The 25,790-nt window shown below is 43.6% G+C and overlaps 1 protein-coding gene across 1 annotated transcript in view; it reads left to right on the top strand.

Annotated features, from left to right (window-relative positions):
- The window catches only part of LOC148032814 (uncharacterized), an 83,521-nt gene extending 65,696 nt beyond the window's left edge, over window positions 1–17,825 (top strand). Inside the window, exons 6-7 of the mRNA XM_087683489.1 lie at window positions 7,405–7,548; window positions 16,786–17,825. Of these exons, the coding sequence (XP_087539615.1) occupies window positions 7,405–7,548; window positions 16,786–16,974 (333 nt within the window). The 3' untranslated portion in view covers window positions 16,975–17,825. The remainder of the gene's footprint in view (window positions 1–7,404; window positions 7,549–16,785) is intronic.
- The last annotated feature ends 7,965 nt before the right edge of the window (window positions 17,826–25,790 follow it).

Below are 25,790 nucleotides of genomic sequence, written 5' to 3'. Positions count from 1 at the left end.
TGGTATCGTTTGACAGTCCATTGAGCCCCATTTTGGAAGCCCTACATGTTCTAGGCTTGGGCTTCTCACTCCTCTCCATTCATGGCCTTACTAGACTCGGTATGCGGGTTGTCTTTAATGAGCATGCCGTCTTTATTGAGGATTCTTCTTCATGAGCCATTTTAGTGATAGGTTGGTAGGAGAGAGGGTTTTACAAGCTCGAGTCCCCTTTCATTGTATAGGGTTCTTTGAGGTAATCTTCCATAGCTGCAACCACTCTTGATTGTGCACCACTTATACCACACATTTCGTTCCATCCTCCACCATCTTCTTTGGTGGTTTCCTTGTACCTCCTATCCCTTCGGAGAGGGACGATATTGACAATGCAACTGATGATTTCTAGTCCTCTTCTATTTCAGAGGAGAATTCCTATGGTTATGAGGGTTTTCTGTGAGAGTGCGCAACGGAAGAAAAACACGAACACAGAGGAGAGGAGAGAGAAAGCAGAGAATGAAGGAAGAAAATCTGCACTGACTGAAATGAATGCTGAATACACTGAAATGGACTGATCAGTCCCTGCACGCAGCCCACAGCGTCAGTGAGGGCACCAGATCAGGCTGATGACGATGGCAGTACCACCACGGAGGAAAAGGATGTCGGAGTGTGCACCTGCTGAAGAGGAAGAAGACTGAGAGATTATCTGCCAAGTGTGGGGGGCTGGCTATATATAGCCAAAAGAGCCCAAAACTGGCCGACCTGCCCCAGGGGCCCTAAATACTGGGCCTACTGCATTTAATGCAGTCCGACTGCATTAAATGCAGTCGCAAAATGCTGACGTGGCACATCTGGGGCCAAAAAACCCCGAAACAGGGGGACAATACCTGGCAGGTGTGGACAGCCTGGGAAATGCAGAAACTGCCCTAAAAATGCACACTGGACCCCGACAAATAAAGGGAATGCATAGAAATGCAAACTGACAGCCAGTCGAGAGTGACTAGCCTCCTCCATCAAAACACATGACAGACATGTCAGAGCTCCTAATGTCCTCGTCTGACTCAGCCTGAGGCTCACAGGCAGGAGATGACAAGGCATGACAAACATGATTGCTAACACCCCCTCTCAGATCCTGGATGTGGCTGAAGGCCAAGGGAGAAATGGATCCTGGGGTGGCAAGAGGAATGCCAAGGTCGATGAAGTCCGTCGATGTAGACTGCCGCTGAAGGAGCTCCTCATGATCCTGGGAATCCCCCTCTAAAACACTAGGGGCCAGGGAAACCACAGCCGCATCACCGAGATCATCCTCCTTTGAAAGGGTGGGAGGTACGAGGGAACCACCGGAGGAGAAGGTGGGGGATGGGAAGGAACCTGTGGAATAGAAGGTGCACAAGTGGGAACGGGTGTAGCAATAGACTGCCTCGGAGGACCCTGCATCAAAGAAGGGGAATGGAGCCTATAAAGCCCGCTCTCCTGCCAACCTGTAGATAAGACAACTCCTGTAAAAGAATCCTCAATAACAACGGCATGCTCGGTGAAGATCACTCGTGTGCCAAGCCTCGTAAGGCCATAAACTGAGAGGAGGGGAAGGCCCAAATCTGGAACATGTAGGGTTTGTGAAAAGGAGCTCAAAAGTCGGTCGGTAAACAAAGGCAATGTGCCAACACCACTAATAGGCACCGATAAAATGTCACCAACAGTGACTGAACCCTCTGATAGACGGAGATCCTGTAACAAATCACCTCGGGGAGTCATATGACTCGAAGCACCACTGTCCACTAACCAAGGCTGCGCAGAAGACACTGCAACCACGGAAGAAGGATCCTCCTCCAAAGCATGGATATGAAGGAACACTGACTCATGGGTAACAGCTGGTGTAGAGGTAGAAGAAGGCTTCGATGTGGATCCACCCTTCGCTCCCGGACGAAGATGAGGGTACTTCTTCCAGCATTTCTCCTCGGGATGTGTCCCTTTTCCACAGTGTGGACACTTCGGTCGCTCTGAATCTGAGTCAGAGCCGGAAGAACTGTCCTTCTTCTTAGCCTTTGACTTCGTCTTCTTCTTCTTCTGTCCTCCCGAACCTGCAACAAAGGCTCTAGTGGAGTCAGATCCACTAGCACTGACCTCTCTGAGTCGCTCGTCATGCTCCAAGACAAGCGGGGATAGCTCCTCCCATAGAAGCTTCTCACGGGTCCTCGATGTAAGAAGGCTGGTGTAGAAGACATCAAACCAAGGCGATGGCAGCTGAGTCAAAAGAATCATAGCCATGTCTTCAGAAGATATCGTCCGACCGAGGGATGCAAGCTCATCCCTCATATCCTGTAATCTGTTGATGTGGTCCTTCATGGAAGGACTATCATCAATAGCGAGCATCCGCAACTTCTTTTCGAGAGATATCCGGTGGGCAAACGTCTTCTGTTGATAGAGAGACGCGAGCTTTCTCCACACATCTGCTGTAGTCTTCAACCTGTGAACATGAACAAGGACAGAATCTTGCAAACTCAGAAAGAGGAAAGATCGGGCTCGAGAATTGAGCCGATCCCATAAGGCTGCACGATCCATAGATGTCTCATCTGCGGGATCCACCTGAGGCCGGGGAATAGGAACAGAAACAAGCTCCCAAAGATCGAAGGAGTCCAAGATACACTCCACGTTGCAGGACCACAGAGAAAAGTTGGAGCCATCCAACCGGTCCTCTTTGGGCAGCTGAGGAAGTACGGGTACCTGTACAGGGGGTACCAAAGGCTGCATCTTCGGCCCACTGGAAGGGGATCGCCGAGATACATGAATAGAAGGGGGACGAGAACGAGGAATAGACTCCGTATGACGATCCTCGCGATAGAAATCACTCCTCCGTTCAGATGAATGGCGAGACAAAAGCTCATCATCTGAGTCATCAAAACCTATAAACTGATGATAAGACATCTTCTAAATCTGCAAAACACCAAACACCAAAGAAAACTGTGCCGATGTCGAATAATGACCACCAGAAGGGTCACCAACCACCAGAAGAACCACCAAACTCCAGGAAATCAGGTTGCCTATCACCAGGAGGTGAAAACGCAGCTGTGTAGGGCACAAAATCCGGAGGGAAAGTGGCCAGGCACCAAAACGCAGCCAAGAAGAGAAGCGCCAGTTGGAGAGGAGCCGCCAGGAGGGAAAACGACCACCTTGGATGCAAAACGCAGCCTGTAGTGGAGTCGCCGAGCTGAAGAGAGGGCCGCCCAGCTGAAAACGCAAGTAAACAGGGGCTGGTTGATGACGTGGCAGCCTCTGGAAGGAGCTGAGGCAGCAAACGCAAATGAATAGACCACCTGGAGGGGCCGCCTGGCTGTTGGAGAGAAGGGGGGCAGCAACAGATGATAGGTGTGGTGTCTCTCCAGTCGATGAAGACCTCCGTGCTCTCAGTTTGGCGATGATACCATGTGAGAGTGCACAACGGAAGAAGAACACGAACACAGAGGAGAGGAGAGAGAAAGCAGAGAATGAAGGAAGAAAATCTGCACTGACTGAAATGAATGCTGAATACACTGAAATGGACTGATCAGTCCCTGCACGCAGCCCACAGCGTCAGTGAGGGCACCAGATCAGGCTGATGACGATGGCAGCACCACCACGGAGGAAAAGGATGTCGGAGTGTGCACCTGTTGAAGAGGAAGAAGACTGAGAGATTATCTGCCAAGTGTGGGGGGCTGGCTATATATAGCCAAAAGAGCCCAAAACTGGCCGACCTGCCCCAGGGGCCCTAAATACTGGGCCGACTGCATTTAATGCAGTCCGACTGCATTAAATGCAGTCGCAAAATGCTGACGTGGCACATCTGGGTCCAGAAAATCCCGAAACAGGGGGACAATACCTGGCAGGTGTGGACAGCTTGGGAAATGCAGAAACTGCCCTAAAAATGCACACTGGACCCCGACAAATAAAGGGAATGCATAGAAATGGAAACTGACAGCCAGTCGAGAGTGACTAGCCTCCTCCATCAAAACACATGATAAACATGTCAGAGCTCATAATGTCCTCGTCTGACTCAGACTGAGGCTCACAGGCAGGAGATGACAAGGCATGACAAACATGACTGCTAACATTTTCTTCATCGGCGAACTTCATTGACGAACTTCTTTAGCATTGGCACTTCTTTTGCTACCCTAGGCTCCACTACATCTTCTTTGGCCTTTTGCCACATCCATGATTTGAGAGGGGGTGTTAGCAATCATATGTATTGTCATCTCTTGCCTGTCAGTTGCAATTTGAGTCAGGTGGGGACATTAGGAGCTCTGACATTTAGTCTGTCATGTGCTTTGACGGAGGAGGCAGCTCTTTCTAGAGCATGCATTTCTTTTATAGTTGAGTGAAACTATCTCATTAAGGAGATGATACCCTAGACTCAACACATAAGAGTACCTTTGATGTGCGGGCATCACCTTGCCCATCCGGAATCAGTTGCATATCACCCTTGCCTTTGATGGGAACTGAAGAATTGTCACCTATAAGGATTTGTCCATGCATCAGACGTATACGGGCAATCCCTTCTAAAGAAGGAGTCATGTGGTGGGAAGCACCATTGCCCACAATCCACTCATGAGATTGTTTGCCCATCATCACTGCGTTAGTGGCCGTCAGAGGAACATTCTCTACCACCTTCAAATGGAGGAAGGCAACCGATGAAGAAGCAACCACCGCTCTTGAATCCTTTGTAGTCTTCTTCTTGGTGTCCTTCTCCTTGTTAGGGCAATCTTTTTGCCAATGACTTGTCTTGCCACATATTTGTCAAGTAAACTTCTTGGCTTTGTCTTGTTTGGACTTCTTATCCTTTTTTTTCTTAGTGTTGTTCTTGCCCTCCTATTGGGAAGATTGATTGATCAAAGCCTCTAACTTGGGAGTGCTTTGACCTTTGAGTTGTTCCTCTCGGTCCAAGAGCATAGAAACCAACTCCTCCCACTTAAGGGTCTTTGTTTGCCTTGAAGCAATCAAGGCGGAATGGAATGCACCGAATCGGGGTGGTAATTGAGAAAGAAGAGTTATCACCATGTCCTTCGAGGTAGTCGCCTTGCCTATGTTCTGGACTCGCATTTGCAATTGCCGAGCTTATTGATATACTTCCATATAGAAGAAGACTTGTTAGGACTCAAAGTCCTCATTTGAACCTCCAGAGACATCTGCTTCATCTTGGTTATTCGAGTATACATTTGATCAAGCTCCAGCTATATCTCTCAAGCCATGGTCAAGTGCTTGATGTGAACAATGACGGCTGGAGTGCAAGAGAGAAAGAGGAAAGAACGGATATAGACATTTAATTTGTCCCAATGTGCTTGTACCTTTATCAACTCGGGTTTCTCACATGTAGAAAGCTTGGAGGCATAATGGGCTGTAGGACGGTCTATAGCCTTGGTCATGAGCTCCACCAAATCATAAGACTCCAAGAGGACACGCATCTTTACGCACCAAATGGGGTAATTCTCCTCATCTAGCTTTTGATCTAAAGTAAGGTCTAGCAACACGGGGACCTTACAGTCCATAATAACTTGAAACTCCACGTCAATTTCGGTCGATATTGTAAATGGAATGACCTGCACAAAAACAAGGGCAGCTCGCTTTGACTCCGCGCATAGTGTTGGTGCTTGCTAGGGCTTCTTCCGCTCATCCTCAAAGAGTTTCACCCACCGGAGGTAATGAAAACTTAAAATCTGCAGCAAAAGACTGAAAACACAGCCTTTTCTCCTTCAAGAACAGCAAGGACTTGCAAAAACCAGCATCTTTGCTCTTCTCTGTGTACAATCTCTTAACCGCAGCCTCCAAAGGCTGAAAACTTAAACTTTTGTCACGAAGAATCCTTGTGATCAGGTCTACTCATGATCAACTGGCCCTTCTATGTTGCTCTGATACCATGTCAGATTGCAACGAATGCGGAAGCATATGGACAAGACTGAAAGACAATAAACATAAGAGAAAGGGAGACGGAAAAGAGATAGAAGAATGCAGAAATCTGCAGTAAATGAATGCTGAAATGAAGAGGGCAGATGTACAAGGGCTGACATTGGCGACTGCTGAAAAGAAATGCCCAAATAACTGATAGGAACTGCTAAGTCCCTCTGAGAGAACTGACTGCACCAACTGTACATTGAGAAATGCTACTTTGGGGGACAACTAATCTTTAATAATCGGCACCTTCATAGAATGGCACATTCACAAGGCCCACAATGAGATGTTTTTCACCAACAAGAGCCTCCAAGTATGCCACATTGGCTGATCTCTGTTCATCAGTTACTCACTCCCTCTGGCAGCTCCAAGTATGCCACATTGGCTGATCTCTGTTCATCAGTTACTCACTCCCTCTGGCAGCTCCACCATGGCTTCTTCCCCCATTCCCCTAGACCACCTTGAGAGGCCTTGTATATATGATTTGATTTTATTTGATTTCTAGATAGCTTTAATTAAAATGTCGAGCGTTTGTACATCATTGTATTTTCTTTCGAGTAATATAAGTAGTCACCCTTGTTTATTTGCAAGAAAAAGGTCAGCATCCACTGTGTTCTGGGGGGAAGGAAAGCTGATGGAGAAGAGGAGTGATCTTTGGGAATGATTTGAGAGTGGGGGATGTTTGGATGTTTTCCCTATTGTGCACAAATAAATCCTTTTAACATGAATAAAGCCTTTTGGGTCTGTTTTTAAGGAGTAAAATTAGGCTTTAATGCATGACAATTTAATGCTAATGCAAGCGTTAATTTTGATGGCTCAATAGAAGGTAGGCCAATAGCAGGGGAGATGGAGGTATTGTATGGTGGAGAGGTGGGGAGGGAGGGAGGAAGGTGAGGGGGTTGAAAGAACAGTTGCAAATAAATTGAGATGCAGTCACATTCACACGTAATATTCTGCGAAACTTGAAAGATTAAAGTAGAACAGGTCATGGATCAAGTTCATCTTACTTCATCATGTCAGAAAAATGAGAATCAACGTTTACAGCTCTAATACTAAGCATGTTGAAGCATACAAAGGGGTATTTAATTGATGCAACATATCATGTGAAGAGGTAAGGGATTGAAAAGCAAGAAATACATATTTGTGAAGCTACACATTTGAAAAGCTAGAAGCACCCACTAATTTCTAAAAATGTAGCAGTTAGCAATTACTGCATTGCTTTCTTAACGAAATTTCTGATTCTGTTTCTTTTTGCAGACACCTGCTCTACTTTAGTTTTCACATTCCGAATATGCCTGTATTAATTAATTTCAGATATCCACAGAAGTAGTCTTAATGGTTTTAATCAACATTTCAACATACGAGACCTCATGTCCCATTGCTGTCTATGACAATAATTTACATATCCATGAAAATGGGCTGCAGTACTTCTGACTGCTAATTTAAGCAAGTCTTGATACTTTGAAGCAGTTCTTGATAGTTTTTGATAAGTCTTGTGTGTAAATGTTGCAGGTGTTATTTCAGAACGACTCTCTTGCAACACTCCTTGCAAGAGTTATCGGAATCCTTGGCCCTATTGATCCTGAAGTACTTGCCAAAGGACGAGATACTCATAAGTTTTTCACAAAAAATCATATTTTGTACGAAAGAAACCAGGTAGGGATTGGTATTGAACTAAGTTTTCCAGGCTACAGCATAGAATGGTAACTATGGAAGGCCTAATTGTTGCAAGAGTTTCTTATTGGTATTTAAGCTTTCAATTCATACTTTTTCGCAGATTAATGTATGGTTGGCTTTAACTTTCTGATGACCAACGTTTGTTGTGTTTTAAGTGCATTTATTTTTCCACATGGGAATTGTCCTTAACTGCTCAAAATGCATATATATGATCTTTATTGTACTTCCTGTTGTAGTTCTGCATTGTGGGGAGTGTTAGTCAGAGTCTATAGGATCATGACCCTTGACATGTGGGCGATGGATTACAATTTTGATCCCCTTTTCAACTTTTGTGTGGAGATTGGATTGGTAACTTCCGTTATCCTTGAACTTACTGAGCGGTGCTACATGAATGAGTGAGGAGAAGAGATCCCTCATCCTATGAGCCCCTATGCTACAAATTAGGTAATCTTGAGACTGCCTGCAAAAGAAATCAGAGATGGAATTCAATTCCATGGTAGCCACCCAATAATCAGGAGCTGTTCTCTGGTTTTCAACTGCTTGGAAGATGGAGGCCTATTGATCTGATCACTATAAAGATTGGGTGGATGTGGTTATGGAACACAGGGCAACCTAAAGTTTGGGATATAACCACTATAGTTGGGGATAGGGCATGCTACAAAATAATATAGCTGAACATTGGCCTGCTCTGTGTACACTGCCCCAAGGTCAAACTTTGGATTGGATACCGAATGCAAGATCCAGTTGATGACTTCATCACAAGAACACTAGTGCGCAAGTGACTACAAGTTAGTTCTTCAGATTACTGTATACACGGGGAAGCACAAAATAGCGGAATCACACTGTTGCGAGAAGGAATGGTTGTGATAGGCAGAGGATGAGTGCAGGAAGAGAGGAAAAGCAAGAATGTTCTGAAGGAGCTCCCTGTTTATAGTGTAAGAGGCTGCTGAGTGGGTCTGGTCTGACCAGCTGTATCACCTGGCCTGCCATTTCACTTACAGCCTGTTCCTCTGCTCCATCTAGTTCCCTGTGGCTTGGCTCCAGTAGCCTGCCATTTTGTACGAATTGGTTCCCCTTTATCTAAGAGGATCTGGTTTTGTATACGTGCTATCAACATGCTATGAGGTAGAGTGGAACTTATTGGGGAGGTGCACTTTCACACTTAGTACTATCTCATTTGTTAGACTAACATAACTTATCTATAAATGTTGTAGCTGAACTTAAAGGAAACGAACAAAATAGACTCTCATCAAGGTACCATATTTGTCACTAGAATGTGAAATGAACTTCACATAATGTTTTTAGTTACAATACTTCAATTCCGGTACCCCTGGCTCTATGCATGGTGACCATTGCATTGTGATGAAGGACATGGGCATTGGACATGCAATGAGCATAGTCTGGCCTTACGGCAGGAAGGATCAAATAAATTGGTTCAAAACCTTTGAAATAGTGAGCAGGAAGGATCAAATAAATTGGTTCAAAACCTTTGAAATAGTGAGTTTCTAAGGTTAAAATGATGAAATTTCATTAAATGGAAGTTTAGCCAAAGTTTGGGCAGCTGCTTATTAAATTAAGTTTGGGGCAGGTTAATTATGAAAGCTTGGGCATGTTGGCCCCCGGGGTGCTGCTGCCTTTAAAAAAAAAACCCAACAGCGCGGTGCACGCGTGTGCGCGCACACACACACACACACACACACACAAAAACAAAAAGTCGCACCTGGTTTGGCTGTTTTTTCTCAGTTTTGCTGCTGTTCTTGAGAGTTTCAGCTATGGGGATTAATGGTGCAGTGAGGTAAGGCCACAGCTAGACCAGTCACGTATGCATGGGGATCTTCTCCTCAGCCCTGGAGCTTCATTTGTAGTATGATTACTGCTATTTTTCTTCTCTTTCTTTGCTGGTCTGAATTTTCTCAGATCTAGAGCTGAGATCTCATCCATTCAGCATTGGAGCATTTTCTTGATAGTTTTGTCAGGAAGAAAGTGGATTTTGTCAGCAGGTGTGGAGGATGCAGCTCCTTATATGTGTGTATGTGTGTGTATATGTATATATATGTCTTCTGAGGCCAAAATCGGCCTATTAGACAAAATCATGTACAATGTTGATCATCACTGGACATCAAAATGTGACATGCTAAAACTGATATATTGTAAAAGAAGCCAAGGTGGTGTACACAAACAGTGCTTGTATAGGGATACAATGGGAGGATGAGATAGTACGTGTCTAGATGTGTGGCTAAATGATACTCATATATATAGCTCCACCTAGTCAGGATCGGTGGGTAGAGTATGTCGTACCTCCCGGATGAAATAGTATGAGGGTAGCATTTGGGTTGGGAACTTTGTCAACTGCTGCTCATGTTGCTGGCGGATCTCCCTCATTGCTGTTTGATGAAGTATTTGTGTTTGCTACCCCTGTATCTGTGGGCAGCGTCCTACTATGATCTCCTCAGCTCTTTGGACTGTCACCCCTCTCAGTGTAGGTGCCGTGTGGGCGGTCATTGTTTGGAAGAAATCGGTAAGCTATGACTGATGCCCCCATGTCTATATAGTGCCAGCCTATAGAAGTGATGTGCGGAGCCTCCAAATCTCAACTAGGAACTAGTCCAAGTGGTGCTGGTGTGGAGACTTTATAACTAGTTTGAGTGAGGTGTCTCCTCCAAATAGTGTGGGGTATCTAGCTCGGACTATGCTATAGACTCTGCATTTGCAGATGTAGTGCTTCTCTCTCTCTACCTCCTTGTGACATAATCTGCAGATTCGCTTAACTCTAGGGATGTGGATAGCTCTCCCGGTCTCGATCTCGAGTTGTTGAGAGGATGCCCTAAGCTAGCCAATGGCTACCCACCTCTAATGTGGCATGTATACATCAAGTATCCAAGTCTCCCAATGAAGCCATTCAGGGTAGTCTTAATGAAGTGGTCTCTGTAATAAGACCAAGTTCCTCTCTATATGGGAGAGATCTATGAAGGGGGGGTCAGGATCATATTGAAAGGGGGGGGGGGGGAGATGGTTCACGTCAACCGCATATCTTGTAAGCCATTGCTTGACTTGTGCATATCATGAAGTCTCCTGTCTTGCTTGAGCTAGCTACCTAGAGGCCTCGAAGGCCCTTTTACATAGTCTATCTGGATGCATGTCACGCACTTTGTGTATGAAGTTGATGGTTTGAAAAAGGGCCTCCATCATCATGTAGTGCAAAGCAAATGAGAAAGAAACTAACTAAAGCTATGTGTAACACATAGAACTCTATCTAGTAACAATGAGCTCACGATGGTACAATCTCATATGGATATGGAGAACCTAGCTCTAGCTCATGTGATAATCTCCTATAGTTGCCTATGAAGGTGTCGTCGGCGTCTGTGTTGAGGGTTAGGATATTTGGATCAGCTCAGTTCAATGGCTCAATCAATCAATACTCCTTGTTTATGCGTGGGCAGTGAGAGAGACTATATTGAGGTATTTTGAGTCTCCCTTGCAAAAAACCATGTGAGCTGTCTCTGTGAAGGGCCTTGAAGTCTTGGAGCAGCTATACCCTTGAGGATCATGTCATGAAGTCGTCGTATCTCAAGGAGAAAGAGGCCAAGGCATTAGTGGTTGGCAAAATCCATGACTTTGGATAGCGGTCCAAATGCATCTCTAAACACATAGTGGAAATGGCCACAGACCTCATAATAAGCTGGGCAATAGCAAATATAATGCTTATGTGTCTTTCGCTCTAACTGGCATATTTGGCATATGCACTCCTCTAGTGGGATGGATCTTTATCTATGAGTCTCAATCTCTAACTGATGTAAGGAGGTGCACAATTGAGCTGGAGAGAGAGAGAGAGAGAGAGAGAGAGAGAGAGAGAGAGAGAGAGAGAGAGAGAGAGAGAGAGGTCTCTTCCAGGCAATGTGTTGCAAGCTTGAAAGATATCCTAGGGCACATGCATCTTTTGCACTACTTGTGATGAGACACCGTTCATTGTTTTATTTCTTCTTCGCTTACTAGACAGGTCTGGGACTTCATTTCCAAAGTGTGGACCTCACTCATAGGTCAAAGAACGCCGATGTCTTCTTGGGTCCTTTGCAAGTTGCCTTCCTTAGCTAGGTTGCGGTCTCATCATCCTTGTCTCTTTCCCTTTATTCTATGGACTATTTTTTGGCTCATCTGGTAGACTAGAAATGCCTTTATAATTGATTTGGCCTCGAGTATCCGTGGCCATGTGGGTTGAGTGTAAGGCTTGCTGTTGTGGGAGATTTCTTCTATGATTTCAGCTTGCCTCATTATTGGAGAGGTGGTTGCTCCATGCATGGACACTATTCGCTCCACCCTTGTTGTACCATCTGCTTGATCCCCTTTCTTTGTTCCTAGGGATTGCTGCTGGATATCTTGTTAGAGAGTTTTTGTTCATGTGTTGTGTTCTTTTATTAGGCTTTTGGCTTCATGACAACTATTTACTTTTTGTATGGTTGGCCTGAAGGCTTGATTGGGATACAATTAGAAAGAGACCTAAGTAGTTGTGCCTCAATTGTAGTGATATGAGGCCTCTTTGGTTTTAGCTCAAGTAGGGTACTTTTGCTGACCACTGTTTCTCTTGTGGTCAATTGGGTCACTTCTTTGCAGAATGCCCAAACTGAAAGGGTACCTTGGTGGACCACCCCATGGATAAGGATCAAAGCACATCCCCCATTTTGACGAGCAATAGATTATTCAGCCAACCAGGCAGCCAGCTCCTCCTTCAAGCTTGGAGACATAGGGATGGAATGAAGCTTGGTCGGAGACCAACTGACGGAACAAAGGAAAAGAAAAGGGTACTTCCGTGCCTACAGTATTTGCTGATCCTTCTTCATCATAGGACCCCCTTTGTACTTATTCGTGTCGCTGAGACAAATATTCTGATATGCCTACTGGTTGAGTTCCTACTACTACCAAAGATCCACAACCCCCCAAAAGAGCAATGGCCACAACAACGTGCTCATGACCCTCTAGCCCAACTGGCTTTTGATGTTGCTGGTTGTCATCACTTGATGGGATCGCAAGTTTCCAAGTTCTACCTCCCAACCTGTAGATGAGCATTCCTCCTTACGGGCCGAACATCAGAGGCCCAATCCCTATGCGGTGCTAGGAGACTTCTTTGAAGATGGTGTATCGGAGACATTGGCCTCAATGGCCTAGGCCTAGGTCCAGGTCCGTGCGGCAAAATCTCGTCAAAACTCTTGATTCTTTGTGTTTGTCTAGTCCTGGGGCGCCTCTTGCACTCTCGTCCTTATGTGTTTGCTGAATCCATTATATTTGGTTCATATATGATGGTCTAGAGCCACCCTCGGGCTTGCACTTTGTAATCTTGTTCTCCTATATTGTTTTTCATAATTAGTATAAATACCTATTATGAAAAGAAAGAGAGAGATCAATGTCTATAGAGATCAAGAATGTCCTATGAGACAGAACCATGTACAATGGGCAGTACCATGTAGAGCGTAATATGTGATATATAGTGCACAACAAAGTGGAAAATGATATAGGATACAATGTCAATGTATGGGATAAAAGGGGCAAGTGGATGGAACACTACATGACTAGCTATCTAAGTGAATGATGGGCTGCTATGTGTGTTAAGGATGCAACCATGTGGAGCAATCTTGTCTAACTCCATCTAGTCAAGATCAGTGAGTATAATAAATGATAGATCCTTCGTGAAATGGTGTATGGATAGCATCTAGAGTGGTTCCCTAGTGCTACTAGGTGCTGCTTGTGCTGTCTCTATAATCTCTCTCTAGTGTAACTTGTGTGTTTGACATCACTATACCCTTGATTGGCATGCGACTTTGATTTTTTCAACTCTCCGGTACATGATGCTTGATTGGAGTAATGATGTGCGGAGCCTTTGAATCTCAAGGCAAGTGTTGCTGACTTGGGGCCTCCATGGCTAGTAGCGTGGTGTCCCCTTTGAATAGTCTAAGGGAAATGTTTCCCTTGAATAGTATAGGGTATCTTGATCGGATTGTGCTGTAGGTTGTAAAGAAATACTCGTCTACAAAATACAAACACAATTGTACGACAAATTCATAGACTGATAAAGAAACACAATTAAGGTTAGGGTCAACATAGAGACAAGGAACATAGTCGATAATGGAATCTGAATAATGAGCAGCAAACACACTATGCAAGGTGAAAACTAACCCTGAACTCCCATCTCTCAAGGAGCGGAGTAGAGAGTATTTGTGGAAGAGTGTGTCATACTCTGATAGATCCGGAGATGTAGGCTGTGGTAGGCCTTTAAGCTTGTAATCAGTATTGCAACATGGATCCATTTAGATGAGATAGAGAGAAGATATTGAGTGGTTTGAGAGAGAATAGGCACTTGTGATTACCAATCCCATACCAAGAGGTCACCGATTCACAAAAGAGAACAATGTAGTGACAAGAGATAGAATATAATGTGACATGAGTGTAGTGAATAGAGGCCCAACAACCGATGTATGATCCTTCCCCCAAGTGTGTCAATCAAGCTTAAAATGTGGGCAGGAAGAAGCCAATGCCTGCAAAATAAAATGAAAATTAGCTGGACAGAAGATCAAAATGTTAGCAGCTGAAGCAAAAATGATGGCTGAGCAGATGAAAATGCAGGTTGGAGCAGAAAAAAATGCAGGTACAGCTCTGAAAACACAGAGGAATTAGGCTGCCTAGTGGCTGAAAACTGCTACCTAGCTGTCAAATCAATTGCCCAAGCCAGCTGGAGGAGGACAACAACAAAATGCAGACTACTTTGGAGTAATCATGAAGAGGGATCAGACCTGTAAAAAGCAGTCAAAAATAGCAACCAGCGCTAGAACCAAGACACTTGGGCTTTGATGCCATGTTAGAATAGTGTAGAGCAATGAAAGCAAAGAGATAGAGCTGATAGAACTGCTGTAAACACAAAGAAGTTGATAGAAGAGCAAGAACGCAGGAACTCAAAGATAATGAACTGGGGAAATGGAATCCATACACCAAGGCTTAAGAGTGTGTACAAAGATAGGGGCTATGGGCCACTGGCAAAGTGCTCCAGTCTTCCTCTCTCCAACAAGATGTAGTGTGCTCGTATGAATTGATAATGAGGTGGAGGAGAGGCAGCCAATAAATAGGCCGAAACAATACATCAAAAATAGCAGGTCAGCCAGCATTAAATGTGGCCAGAAATTAAGGTCATCTAGCATTAAATGCACTAGCTCAGAAATGCGGCGCACTTTGGCTATGAGCTTTTTACCTGAGATATGCACAATTCTAACAGCTGTAGTTAGGTTAGGGGTTGAGGTGATGCTGGAACTGAGTTAGCACTGCATTGTTACTGGACAGACTAAATGCAGCTGAGGCAGGTGGTAGAGCTTGACATTGATGGTATGAGTAGGGACATGGCGTAGCTGGTGTCAGAAGCCAGGCAGTGGTGTAGGAGGGCTAGGCAGCACTGAGCAGTGCAGGAGGGCCTGACAACGGTGCTGCTAAGGACAAAGTACTGGTGCTGGTGGGGTAGTTGGTGGTGACGGGAACACCAGCAATTGGCAAGCAAGGTGGAGCTACCAGGGCAGCACGTGGAGCAGCAAGTTGGTGTTCCTAGATGGCAACTGTTTGGATGGCGGAAACAGGCTGGCTGGATCTGCTGGTGACAGCTCAGCTGGGGATGGAGGTGGCTATTGGATGTTGAGCCCAAGAGTGATAACGGGCAGCTATGGAGGATCCACAGAGAGAGAGAGAGAGAGAGAGAGAGAGAGAGAGAGAGAGAGAGAGAGAGAGAGAGAGAGAGAGAGAGAGAGAGAATATAGGCATAGGTATTCACCTAAACCTTTGAACCTTATCAAATGTTGGATGGTGTAGCTCTTCACATCTAAACACATACTGCAATACACACTAAAGTGTATTCACTCATAGGGGTCACACATGGAGGCGTAAAATAACTAACTGATTTGGGACAGTTTTATTGCAAGAAGCTTCCTTGTTTATGAGAGAAATAGTGAGGCAGTTCACGGATACAAAGCTGGATGCCCATGGATGTATTGCTTCGTGAAATTATGTTCAAATTAGGGCGACGAGCATTGATAGGTTAGTTTTGTCACAAGAAACCACTGAAATTTTAGCAGTGTACTTCCATTTGGAGAATCTCTTTGTATTCTAAAGTTTTATCAAAAGAGGCACCAAGCTTGGAGCCAATAGGTGTCATTTCTTCAGTAGGAGCATTCTAGCTCCCTTTGCAAGTATTTTATTGTTTCTGAATTTACTGCTTTGCTTTAAATTGCATGCACAAATAGAGTACACTGCCCTTTGGGTTACTGAAGGCCGGCTACAATATTGAACCCAGATTGGGCTTCCATTTTCCATCTAGAAAATAAGACATGCTAATGAGCTTGGACATAGCAGAATCCAGACTGATTTAAAGTCTTCTTAGCCAGAAATATGCTAGATTCTTGCTAGAAAGGCCCTCAAGATCCTGTTTCAAGCCAGAATTAGACTGGACACGTGCCAGAATTGTAGGCATATAGTTACTGGTTAAGGTTTTGGACCTTAGCCATAGATGCTTGTTTTGATGGCCATAAGGTGAATGACAATGACCTTGACAAGAGTTTGGCTATTTGTAGCATCATCATTTGTGTTGACAAAGTGCACATACTGATGGTACCACACTGGTGGCAAAAGTGTGCATAGCAGTGAAAAGGAATAGCAAGGTGCTATCCTCTACTGTATTGCCTACTCTTTCTTACTATCATCTATCCCACTTACAGTTACAAGGCTCAAAAACCTACTATGACATGAAGATCCTGATATTTGCTCTGCCTGTTGCACCATGTACACCTGTACATCCTATGGTCAACAGCCTCTGTTAGCTCAAAACATATTAATAACCTTTGTTGAGCTTTATGTAAAGCCAACCAGAGTTTATACAATCGTGCCCTCAATCCCATCTTAAAACACATACTGATGTAAACTGTATTTTTTAGCAGTGTAAGAGCAACTCTTAAGCTGCCAGTTATTATATTCTTTCGGTTATGTGAATCATTTCGGGTGTCATCAAAATAGTCGTAAGTCTGTTATAACATGCTTGAAGAAATGTACATATGCATTGTCATGCTTAATGGCAACGTCCCTGCTTTCCTGAAGTGCCAGTTCCAGTGTTTCTTATTTTGCATACTTAGATACAATTTAATGGCTTTTGGGATTAGTCAAGTGTGTAAACCTCTAAACTGCTAATATTGAGTGCAGGAAAATGACCAGCTGGAATACTTGCTTCCCAAGAAGACATCTCTTAGACATCGGTTATCTACGGGTGACCAAGGTTTTATTGAGTTTGTAGGATACCTTTTACAGAACAATCCAGCAAAACGCCCTACTGCCTCAGAGGCTCTCAGACACCCCTGGTTGTCATATCCTTATGAGCCTGCCTCACCTTGAACATGCACTATAGCGAGGGCCAGACAAACTTTGGTACAGAATATATATGCTCACAATTAGAAGCTTGGAGCCTTTATATTGAGAGATCAAACGCTTAATGATGAGCTGTTCCTTCCTAGCAATGCAGTCTGTAATATCACACTCTAAAGTTCAGGTGCATTTACTGGTTGGAAGTCACTTGGAACCACAAGGGGCTGAGACGAAGTCTCATTCTTTTACTACTGCTGTTGCAAGGGTTGTCTGATGAATGCCAAAATCCTACAGCAGCAGCTGCTTTCAAACCAAGAAGAGTGTTTTTTAAGGCTTCCACCACTTATAGATTGGTATGAAGCTTTACACAATGACCAGTTACCACGAGTCTTTGGCAGATATAGCAGATGGCAAAGGCTGATGTTTTGATGCTCAATTTCCTGTAGTTGATACCTCTTCCCAGGTCACGTCTTCTGTATTTGTTTTGAAAGTGATGTGCAACTGGTAGCAACTGCCCATTCCAGTGATGTAGTATCTATCAGAGTTCTGTGCTTCAAGACCTCCAACAATACATCACAAATGCCTCTTCAGGTCATAGAACTTTTAGAAGCAAGTGGATCCTCACCCACTGTTAATATTATTACCCTTCCATTTATGTGTGCAATGCTTTACTGCCCATGAAACGAAGGACTGCAGTGAGGAGCAAATACTATCAACTTTCCAGCCAGCCAACTTACACATGAGCGGCCTCAAAAGTGTCCATTGAAATTCATATCACATGTAAAATCGCCAGTTTCTTTCCATTTGTAAATTTTGTGACAAGTATGAACTTTTGTGGAAGTAAAGTATATTTTCTATGTTTTTATAGAAGGTTAGGTATGGTATTCCAGACTAAGGGTATTGCTTGTAAGTCTATGTGGTGCAACAACAGGAGGGAGACCAAATTAAAAAGGAAAATTAAATAAGTGTTAGAAGAAAGAAATAAGGAAATAAGAGAACTAAGATGAGTGGATGGCTGTTTCAAAAAAAGATGGACATTGTCTATTCATCATAGTATTAAAATATATATTCTTACTCTAAAGCTAACAGACCTTTTTGGTTACGTTCGTAATCTCTCTCAGGTTAGGATTTAGATCTATTTTCTCAATTTCCAATTTTTTAAAGTGTACTCAATTAATTAACGTGGCTACATTTTCTAAATAAAAGAGAGCTAGAGTCTTGGACTGATCTTTGTGTGTGTGTGTTTGGACTATAGAGATTGGATCTCTCACACACACACACACACACACACACACACACACACACACACACACACACACACACACACACACACACACACACACACAGAGCACATCACATTTTGATGTCTTAGTGACGATCAACATTGTACATGATTGTCTTATAGGTTGATTTTGGTCTCAAAAGATGTTAATATATCTTTCTTTGTCTCTCTCTCTCTCTCTCTCTCCCCAAAGGGACTACAAAGATATTAATTTTTCCACAGATAGAGACCTGGGGGGAACATTGAGAATACCAAGGTTATGGTTTTCAATATCTTTGTAGCGTGGGTAATGAGATCCGAGTATTGGTTTACTTTTGATGGAGAGCCAGTGAAGTTTATTAGACGATATGTGTACTTGGGAGTCACTTCCAAAGGGCCACAGTTTTCATGGAGTGACATCGGAGGATTGACTAGCATGAGCATGGGTGCATTGAAGAGATGGTACAGGTATATACAATTCCATGAATCATGTGTGAAACTATAGCCTTTGATACATTGGTTACATCCACATTTCTCTATGGGGTAGCCATTTGGGACCCGAGCATCTTTCATATGAGGAGACAATCATTGACATATGATGATGGGCAAGAGGGAGTTTTATGATGGATGGGAGTGACCCTTGGTGATTATATCATGTATGATACAAGCAAAGAGCTCAACCCCACGTGAGATTGTTAGAGCCGAGGTGGAGATAGCACCTATATCTCCTTATGCTTTTGCTATGGAACGGAACAAATATCATGTTTGGTTGCAAGGCATCACGATTTTTATGTTCCCATTTTGCATGCTAGAGTAGATAGGAGCTATTACATAGCCTAGTCTAAGCAAGTTGCACCTAAACTCCAAGTATGGGAGTTTGCACATAGCCTATTAGGGATTTGCAATACCTCCATGTCCATGTAGGCCCACTTAGATAACTTACATCTCTTGAATTACATTGATGTACATGGTGATGACACATGCCTAATGCCTAGAGGCAACAATGAGGGTGTCGAGGGAGCTCCATGCCTTGTGAAGGGGGCAAGGTGGAGATAATTGAAAGGCATGCCTTGTTGAAACTAGACACTGCAGTCTAGGGTAGACCTAACTTCTTCCACAACAAGTGTCGGTTGGGAGTGCCCAAGGGCATATACTCCTAGACAAGAAATCTCTTGTTGTCCTCAATGTGATAGCCTAACATGGTTTCAAGGTGTCTTTACCTCACCTTAATGACCACAACAATCTCTACTTTGAAACTCATCTAGTCCTTTGTAGCTCTCTTGGTCATATTTTACAAGAGCTCCATGGAGATGATTAGGTTTCTTGCCTCTAGCACTTGAACATTGTCATTGTTGACTTTGGAATATTCCTTCATTTGCAAACACCACTGCATTGTTGCTCTAGCATCATGACCACCATATTTGTGTTTCTTTGGTTATCAACATGGTGCATGCCCACCACATTAGGGCTTTGCATCCTTTGGAATATGTTGTTCTTCTTCTTGAAGATGGCAAACACTACAATGGCACTAGCACTGACCACCACACCATTAATGGCACCCATAGAAATGGATTTTTTCTCGCCACTACCATTGTTGATATTGTAGCCTTGTGTCAAGATAGGGTTCAAGCCAATGGGGGAGTTGGGAGACGAACTCTCAAGAGGGGGTGAAGGCCCATTGGCATTGTTGATGTTGGCATTCCTAGTAGTGATGACTATAAACACTTGGGAGTTGAAGCGAGGCAGTGGGCTATATATGCTACTGCTATTGACATCAATGAGCACTAGGGAGGTAAGTTGGGCGATAGACTTCGACATGGTACTTGTGAGATTGTTGATACTAAGAATGGTCCAAATGTCCCAATTCAATTCCTTGTGGAATGACACTTTTAACCTCATCAAAGCCAATCCGTCCTCTAGCAACTATATGGAAAAGAGAGAGACAACTGTCTTAAATGTTGCTATAGTGATGAATTAAGTGTTGTCTCAAATTTGATGTTCCCCTCCCTATTGAAGTCTTACGGGAGACATCTATTGTCAAGAAACAAAGCCAATCAAGGCCATAAAGGATGTGATTATCAAATTAATCATGCTTATAATTCATCAAATTTAGATAGTGGCTTTTGCATTATTTTTTCTTGTTTGCATTTGTAGGTTGAAATTCATGAATGTTGCAATTTTTGCCTTCACTTTCATTGTTGTCATTTTTCAATAAAGGTCTTGAATGCCTCAAGTGGTTAGTTTGCCTTGCAACTTTGTTTTGCCTCTTTATCACAAGTCAAAAACTTAATTTTCTTTATTGGTCCATAAGAATCTTAAATGTGTTCATGAGCCTTCTCTTTGCCTAAATGGGGATGGATCCCTTGGCAACACACATGCCATGTCTATGTTGCCATCACCTTCAGCAATGAGCTAGACATGTTGGAGATTAGATGGGCATACCCCTCCAATGGCCCAATATCAATTGACCTGATATAAGTTGTAGAAGTACTCTGTTAATGACTAAAGGATGCACTTTTGAGAGTTACTACCCCCTTTATGTGAGCTATTGAAATGAGGCAAAGAGTTTGTTCCATGTTTGTTGACAAATCTTGAACCCCATAATGAGTTTTGTTACTGCTTCTAGCACAGTGAATATTATTGCTCAAGGAGAAAGAATGTGAGATAATATGCTGAAGGGGGGGAGATGACCTTTGAAGACGCAATCAACTATATTTATCAAAGTATTCTTTTTTGAACTTATGTGGATAGTGTGAGTAATGCGTTGTGCTGTCTAAAAATGGATCTTCAATAGAGTGATGACTACTTTTTGAATGCAAGTGCAACCGCAAAGAAAGGAGGACTAAGGTATACAAAATTTCTTAAATGTTTTATGTATGTACTATCTTTGGTGAGTAGCTTCAAGAAATGCCCTTTCAAAGAATTTTGAGAGAGATATTTTATATTTCTTTTAAATGTTTTATGAATGTACTATCTTTTGAGTAGCTTCAAGAATGCCCTTTCAAAGAATTTTGAGAGATATCTTCTATATTTCTTTTAATATTTTTGTTACACCTTTGTCCCTTGTACCAATGCAAAGATAAATATTATGGTAGACTGTATAAGCACTTTTGTTTGAATTTGATTACCATTGAGGTTATCATAGTGTTTCCTTTAAAATTGACAAAGAATATATCATATGCTGGTTGTGTTCCCAAAATGGTTTGTTATAACATAATAAGTAGTGGCCTAAGTAAGGGCCAATGCTTTTTGGAAGCACTTGGCCACCTAGATAAAGTCGCAGAATGGACATTGCATGCTACATGGCTTTATTTGCATCTTTATAATAGCAAGTTTGAGAGTGTGAGAAATGGCTTTAGTTTCAATTGTATAATTCATAGCCTTAGCAAGTTTGAGAATGTTATAAATTCCCATATAGTCCTTGCAATTTTAATAAACATTTTACACCAAAATATCACTTTTATTGATTCTTTAAATATGATGTGACCTTTATTTTATAGTAGTGGTAAAAAAAATTATTAAGATGCTGCTTAGAAATCAAGAAGTTGAATGCACATTGAGAGAGAGAGAGAGAGAGAGAGAGAGAGAGAGAGAGAGAGAGAGAGAGAGAGAGAGAGAGAGAGAGAGAGAGAGAGAGAGAGAGAGAGAGAGAGAGAGAGAGAGAGAGAGAGAGAGAGAGAGAGAGAGAGAGAGAGAGAGAGAGAGAGAGAGAGAGAGAGAGAGAGAGAGAGAGAGAGAGACGTCTAATTCACCTCCATCTAGCCTTTGTTGTTCTAATAATATGTTAGAGACATAATGATTTGAAAGATTTACAAGCCCTTCATTCTTTTACAAAATATGTTAACGATATTTTCATTGGAAATATTTACAAGTCCTTGAAAGGGGATCATAGAATAATGTAGCATTCTAGGCCCAACCTTCCTAAAGACAACATCTAAGGTTTGAGTCTTTCGCCTCTTTCCCTACTTCTAGATAATGATTTGAGCCATCCCTATGGTGGCATTGATGGTGATGAAATGCTTGAAGTGGAACTTTCTCTTTTCTTCTCCTTGATGTGCCGATCATGAAAGGTGAGAAGAATCGAAGCTTGCTTGGAAGTGAGCTATGGCGGAAAGCAAGAGCAAGAAGAGAGAGAGATACAAATGGGAACTCCAACAATCACAATGTGTGACTGGGCCTTCCTTTATTCAAATTGTTACTAAAAGAATAAAGAATAAAGTTACAGTGACGGGCGCTTGCCACCTGCAATGTGCAGTGGCAAGTATTGTAAGTGTAGTAATACACGGGCGGCTAGGCAGAGGCACCTTTACCCCCAACAACCTCCCCACTTAAAGGTGAATCTTCCTCAGTGAGGAGGGAAAAGAAAAGAAAAGACAGTACAATGTACACATGTACAATAGGACGAGGAAAAACGTCATCTCATCCAACGCCCATCAATCTCCTGAGGAAGGCAAAGCGCTTAGTAGTGAGGCTTTTCGGGAGCAGATCTGCATGATTTTCATCAGTGGAGATCATGACAAGGTCAACAAACTTGTCTCCCACGACCCCACATATGAAGTGATACCTCACCTCAATGTGTTTCGTCTTCGCATGGAAGACCAAATTCTTGGCTAGCTAAATAGCACTCATAGAATCCGAATGCAGTGTAGGTATAGTATCAATCCCAAGGTCATGAACCAAACGGCCCAACCATATGGCCTCCTTACAAGCCTCAATGGCCGCAACATACTCGACCTCAGTGGTAGAGAGAGCCGTACACTTCTGAACCCTAGACATCCAAGAAACAACACCTCCAGCATAGGTAAAGACATAGCCGGAAGTGGACTTCCTACTATTTGCATGTCCTGCATAATCAGAGTCTGTGTAGCCCACAACTCTTGTATCCTGGCTGCCATAGCAAATACACATATTTGATATGCCCTTCAGGTATCTCATGATACCCTTTATGGCATCCCAATGCTTTTTGCTAGGTGTAGCCATATAGCGTGCTACAACACCAATGACAAAGGCATCAAACTGCCCACAACTGATGCATAAGGGATCTTGACCATCTTGGTCCTCTACTCATCCGTTTGTGGACAATCGGCCTGTGAAACCTTCACATAAGAAGGTAATGGACATCCAATAGGCTTTACATCCTGCATGCGGAAACGCTCAAGGACTTTTATGAATGTACTCCCTTTGTGAGAGGTAGAGTAGTCCCTGATGCTTGTCGCACTTAATGCGCATACCAAGAATGTGAGAGGCCTGTCCCAAATCCTTCATTGCCAGGTTCTGCAAAGCCCCTAGACTGCTCCATGTATATCTCATCATGCAAATTCCCATGCAAGAATGCAGTCTTGACATCCATGTAGTACAAGTCCAAGTCAAGCTACGCGACTAAGGCTAAAACCAAGTGTAGGGTGGTCATCTTGACCACATGAGAAAAGACTTCATCAAAGTCAACTCCATGCTCCTGTTTAAAACCCTTAGCGACAAGACTTGCCTTATAAGCCAGCTTGTGGTTTCCAAGGGTACTTTTTAGCTTGTACACCCATTTGCATGGCAAAGCCTTCTTGGCCTAAGGCAGTGCAACCAAATCCCAAGTCATATTCTTGTGTAGGGAGTCTATCTCAGATTGCATAGCCCTCTCCGAGGAGCAACTATCACCCCTGCGCATAGCCTCATCATAGGTGAGAGGCTCTCTTGGATTTGTAACCAAGACATAATGCATCAAGGGCTCAAATCTATCAAGTGGACGTCTATCTCTAGTAGACCGTCTCACGGCAGGCTCTGCGGCTGGTCCAACACCCTGGCCATGTGTACCAACTACTACTGCAGGCTGTCCAACTGGCTGTGCAGGAGCACGTGGCTCCTCTTGGAATATAACCCTGCGTATCTCTACCACCTTCTCAGGCTGCCTATGCATCTTGTCTTCATGGAAGACTACATCATGGCTGCGGATGATTTTCCGCGCTTGCGGATCCCAGAGGCGGTAACCCATCTCGCCTACATCCCCATAGCCAAGGAAAATGCATTTGACACTCTTAGGATCCAACTTAGTACGTTTGTCTTTGGGCACATGGCATAATGCCTCACATCCAAAGACACGTAGATGCGGATAAGATGGAGGTTCCCCAGTCCATACCTCCTCTACAACCTCGAAATCCAAACCACTAGAAGGCGATCTATTTATGACATGCACAATTGTACTGACTGCCTCAGCCCGAAAGCTTTGTGGTAAGCATGCATGGCTAAGCATACTGCGTATACGCTTCTGGATGGTTCTATTCATCCGCTCAGCCAAACCATTCTGGGGTGGGGTATAGGGGGCGGTCAATTGATGCTTAATACCCCTTTCGTCACGTAGTTGCTTAAAAGCACGTGACACATATTCTCCCCCATTGTGAGTCCTAAGGCATTTCAGCCTATGCCCAGTCTGGTTCTTAACAAATGCAAGCCATCTTTGAAACACAGCCAAGACTTTGGACTTAAGCTTAATGGGGTAAGCCCAGACTTTACGCGAAAAATCGTCAATGAACGTCACAAATTACTTTGCACCACCCATAGACTGACAGGGCATGGGCCCACAGACATCCAAATGTACCAATGCTAGGGGCTCACTCATGCGTGTCCTACTAGACTTCTTATGTGTATTCCTAGTCTATTTGCCATAAAGACAATGCTCACATGAATCAAATCATGCGTAGTCAAGGGGCAGTAAGAACTGCAAACTAGAAAGCATTTTCATTCCCTTCAAGGACATATGGCCCAAATGGGCATGCCAAAGAGATACATGTGGGATGGAACCCACTGACAAAACATGGTCAACAGAGGACCCATTAACTACAAGAGGATAGAGGCTGCCAGCTTTAGCACCTCTAGCAAGCACAAGTCTACCACGGGTGATCTTCCAGGCAGAATCCCAAAAAGAAACATGAAACCCAACATCATCAAGCTGCCTTGCAGACATAAGGCTGTGTGTAAGCATAGGTACATGACGTACATCCTGTAACAGAAAAGTACTCCCGGTAGAGAACTACAACCGTACATCCCCAATGCCAACAATAGTAAGTGATCTGTCATCACCCAAGTGAACTGAACCAGAGACAATGCGGTAGGAGTGGAACCACTCACGACATGTGTAATATGAAATGAAGCACCAGAATTGGAAAGACAGCACTACACATACATAGAGTGAACATTGGTCAACGATATAGCATCACAAGAACTAGCTGCAAGTATGTACTCCTCATCGGAGTCATCAATCTGCTGGTGGGGGTAAAGGCGCCTCCGCCTAACCGCCTGTGTATTACTATACTGATAATACCCGCCACTGCACACTACAGGTGGCGGGCGCCCATCATAGTCACTTATTCTTTATTCTTTTAGTGACAGTTTGAATAAAGGAAGGCCGGGCCACACATTGTGGTTGTTGGAGTTTCCACTTTGAGTTTCACTCTCTCTCTTACTCTTGCTCTCTATCTGCCATAGCTCTCACCGCCAAGCTTCTTTCTCCTGGGTTCCACTTCCCTTTCAACTGGTATTAGAGCAAAGGCATTGGAGCTTGCCCGACATTCTCTTCAGCTCGGATTTGAAGAGCTTC

Source organism: Lygodium microphyllum, chromosome 8, assembly GCF_053477565.2.
Source record: "Lygodium microphyllum isolate KBCC chromosome 8, Lygodium_microphyllum_v1.1.10, whole genome shotgun sequence".
NCBI classification, from domain to species: domain Eukaryota; kingdom Viridiplantae; phylum Streptophyta; class Polypodiopsida; order Schizaeales; family Lygodiaceae; genus Lygodium; species Lygodium microphyllum.
Note: the sequence above shows the minus strand (reverse complement) of the source record. Positions and strands in the feature narration are given on the sequence as shown.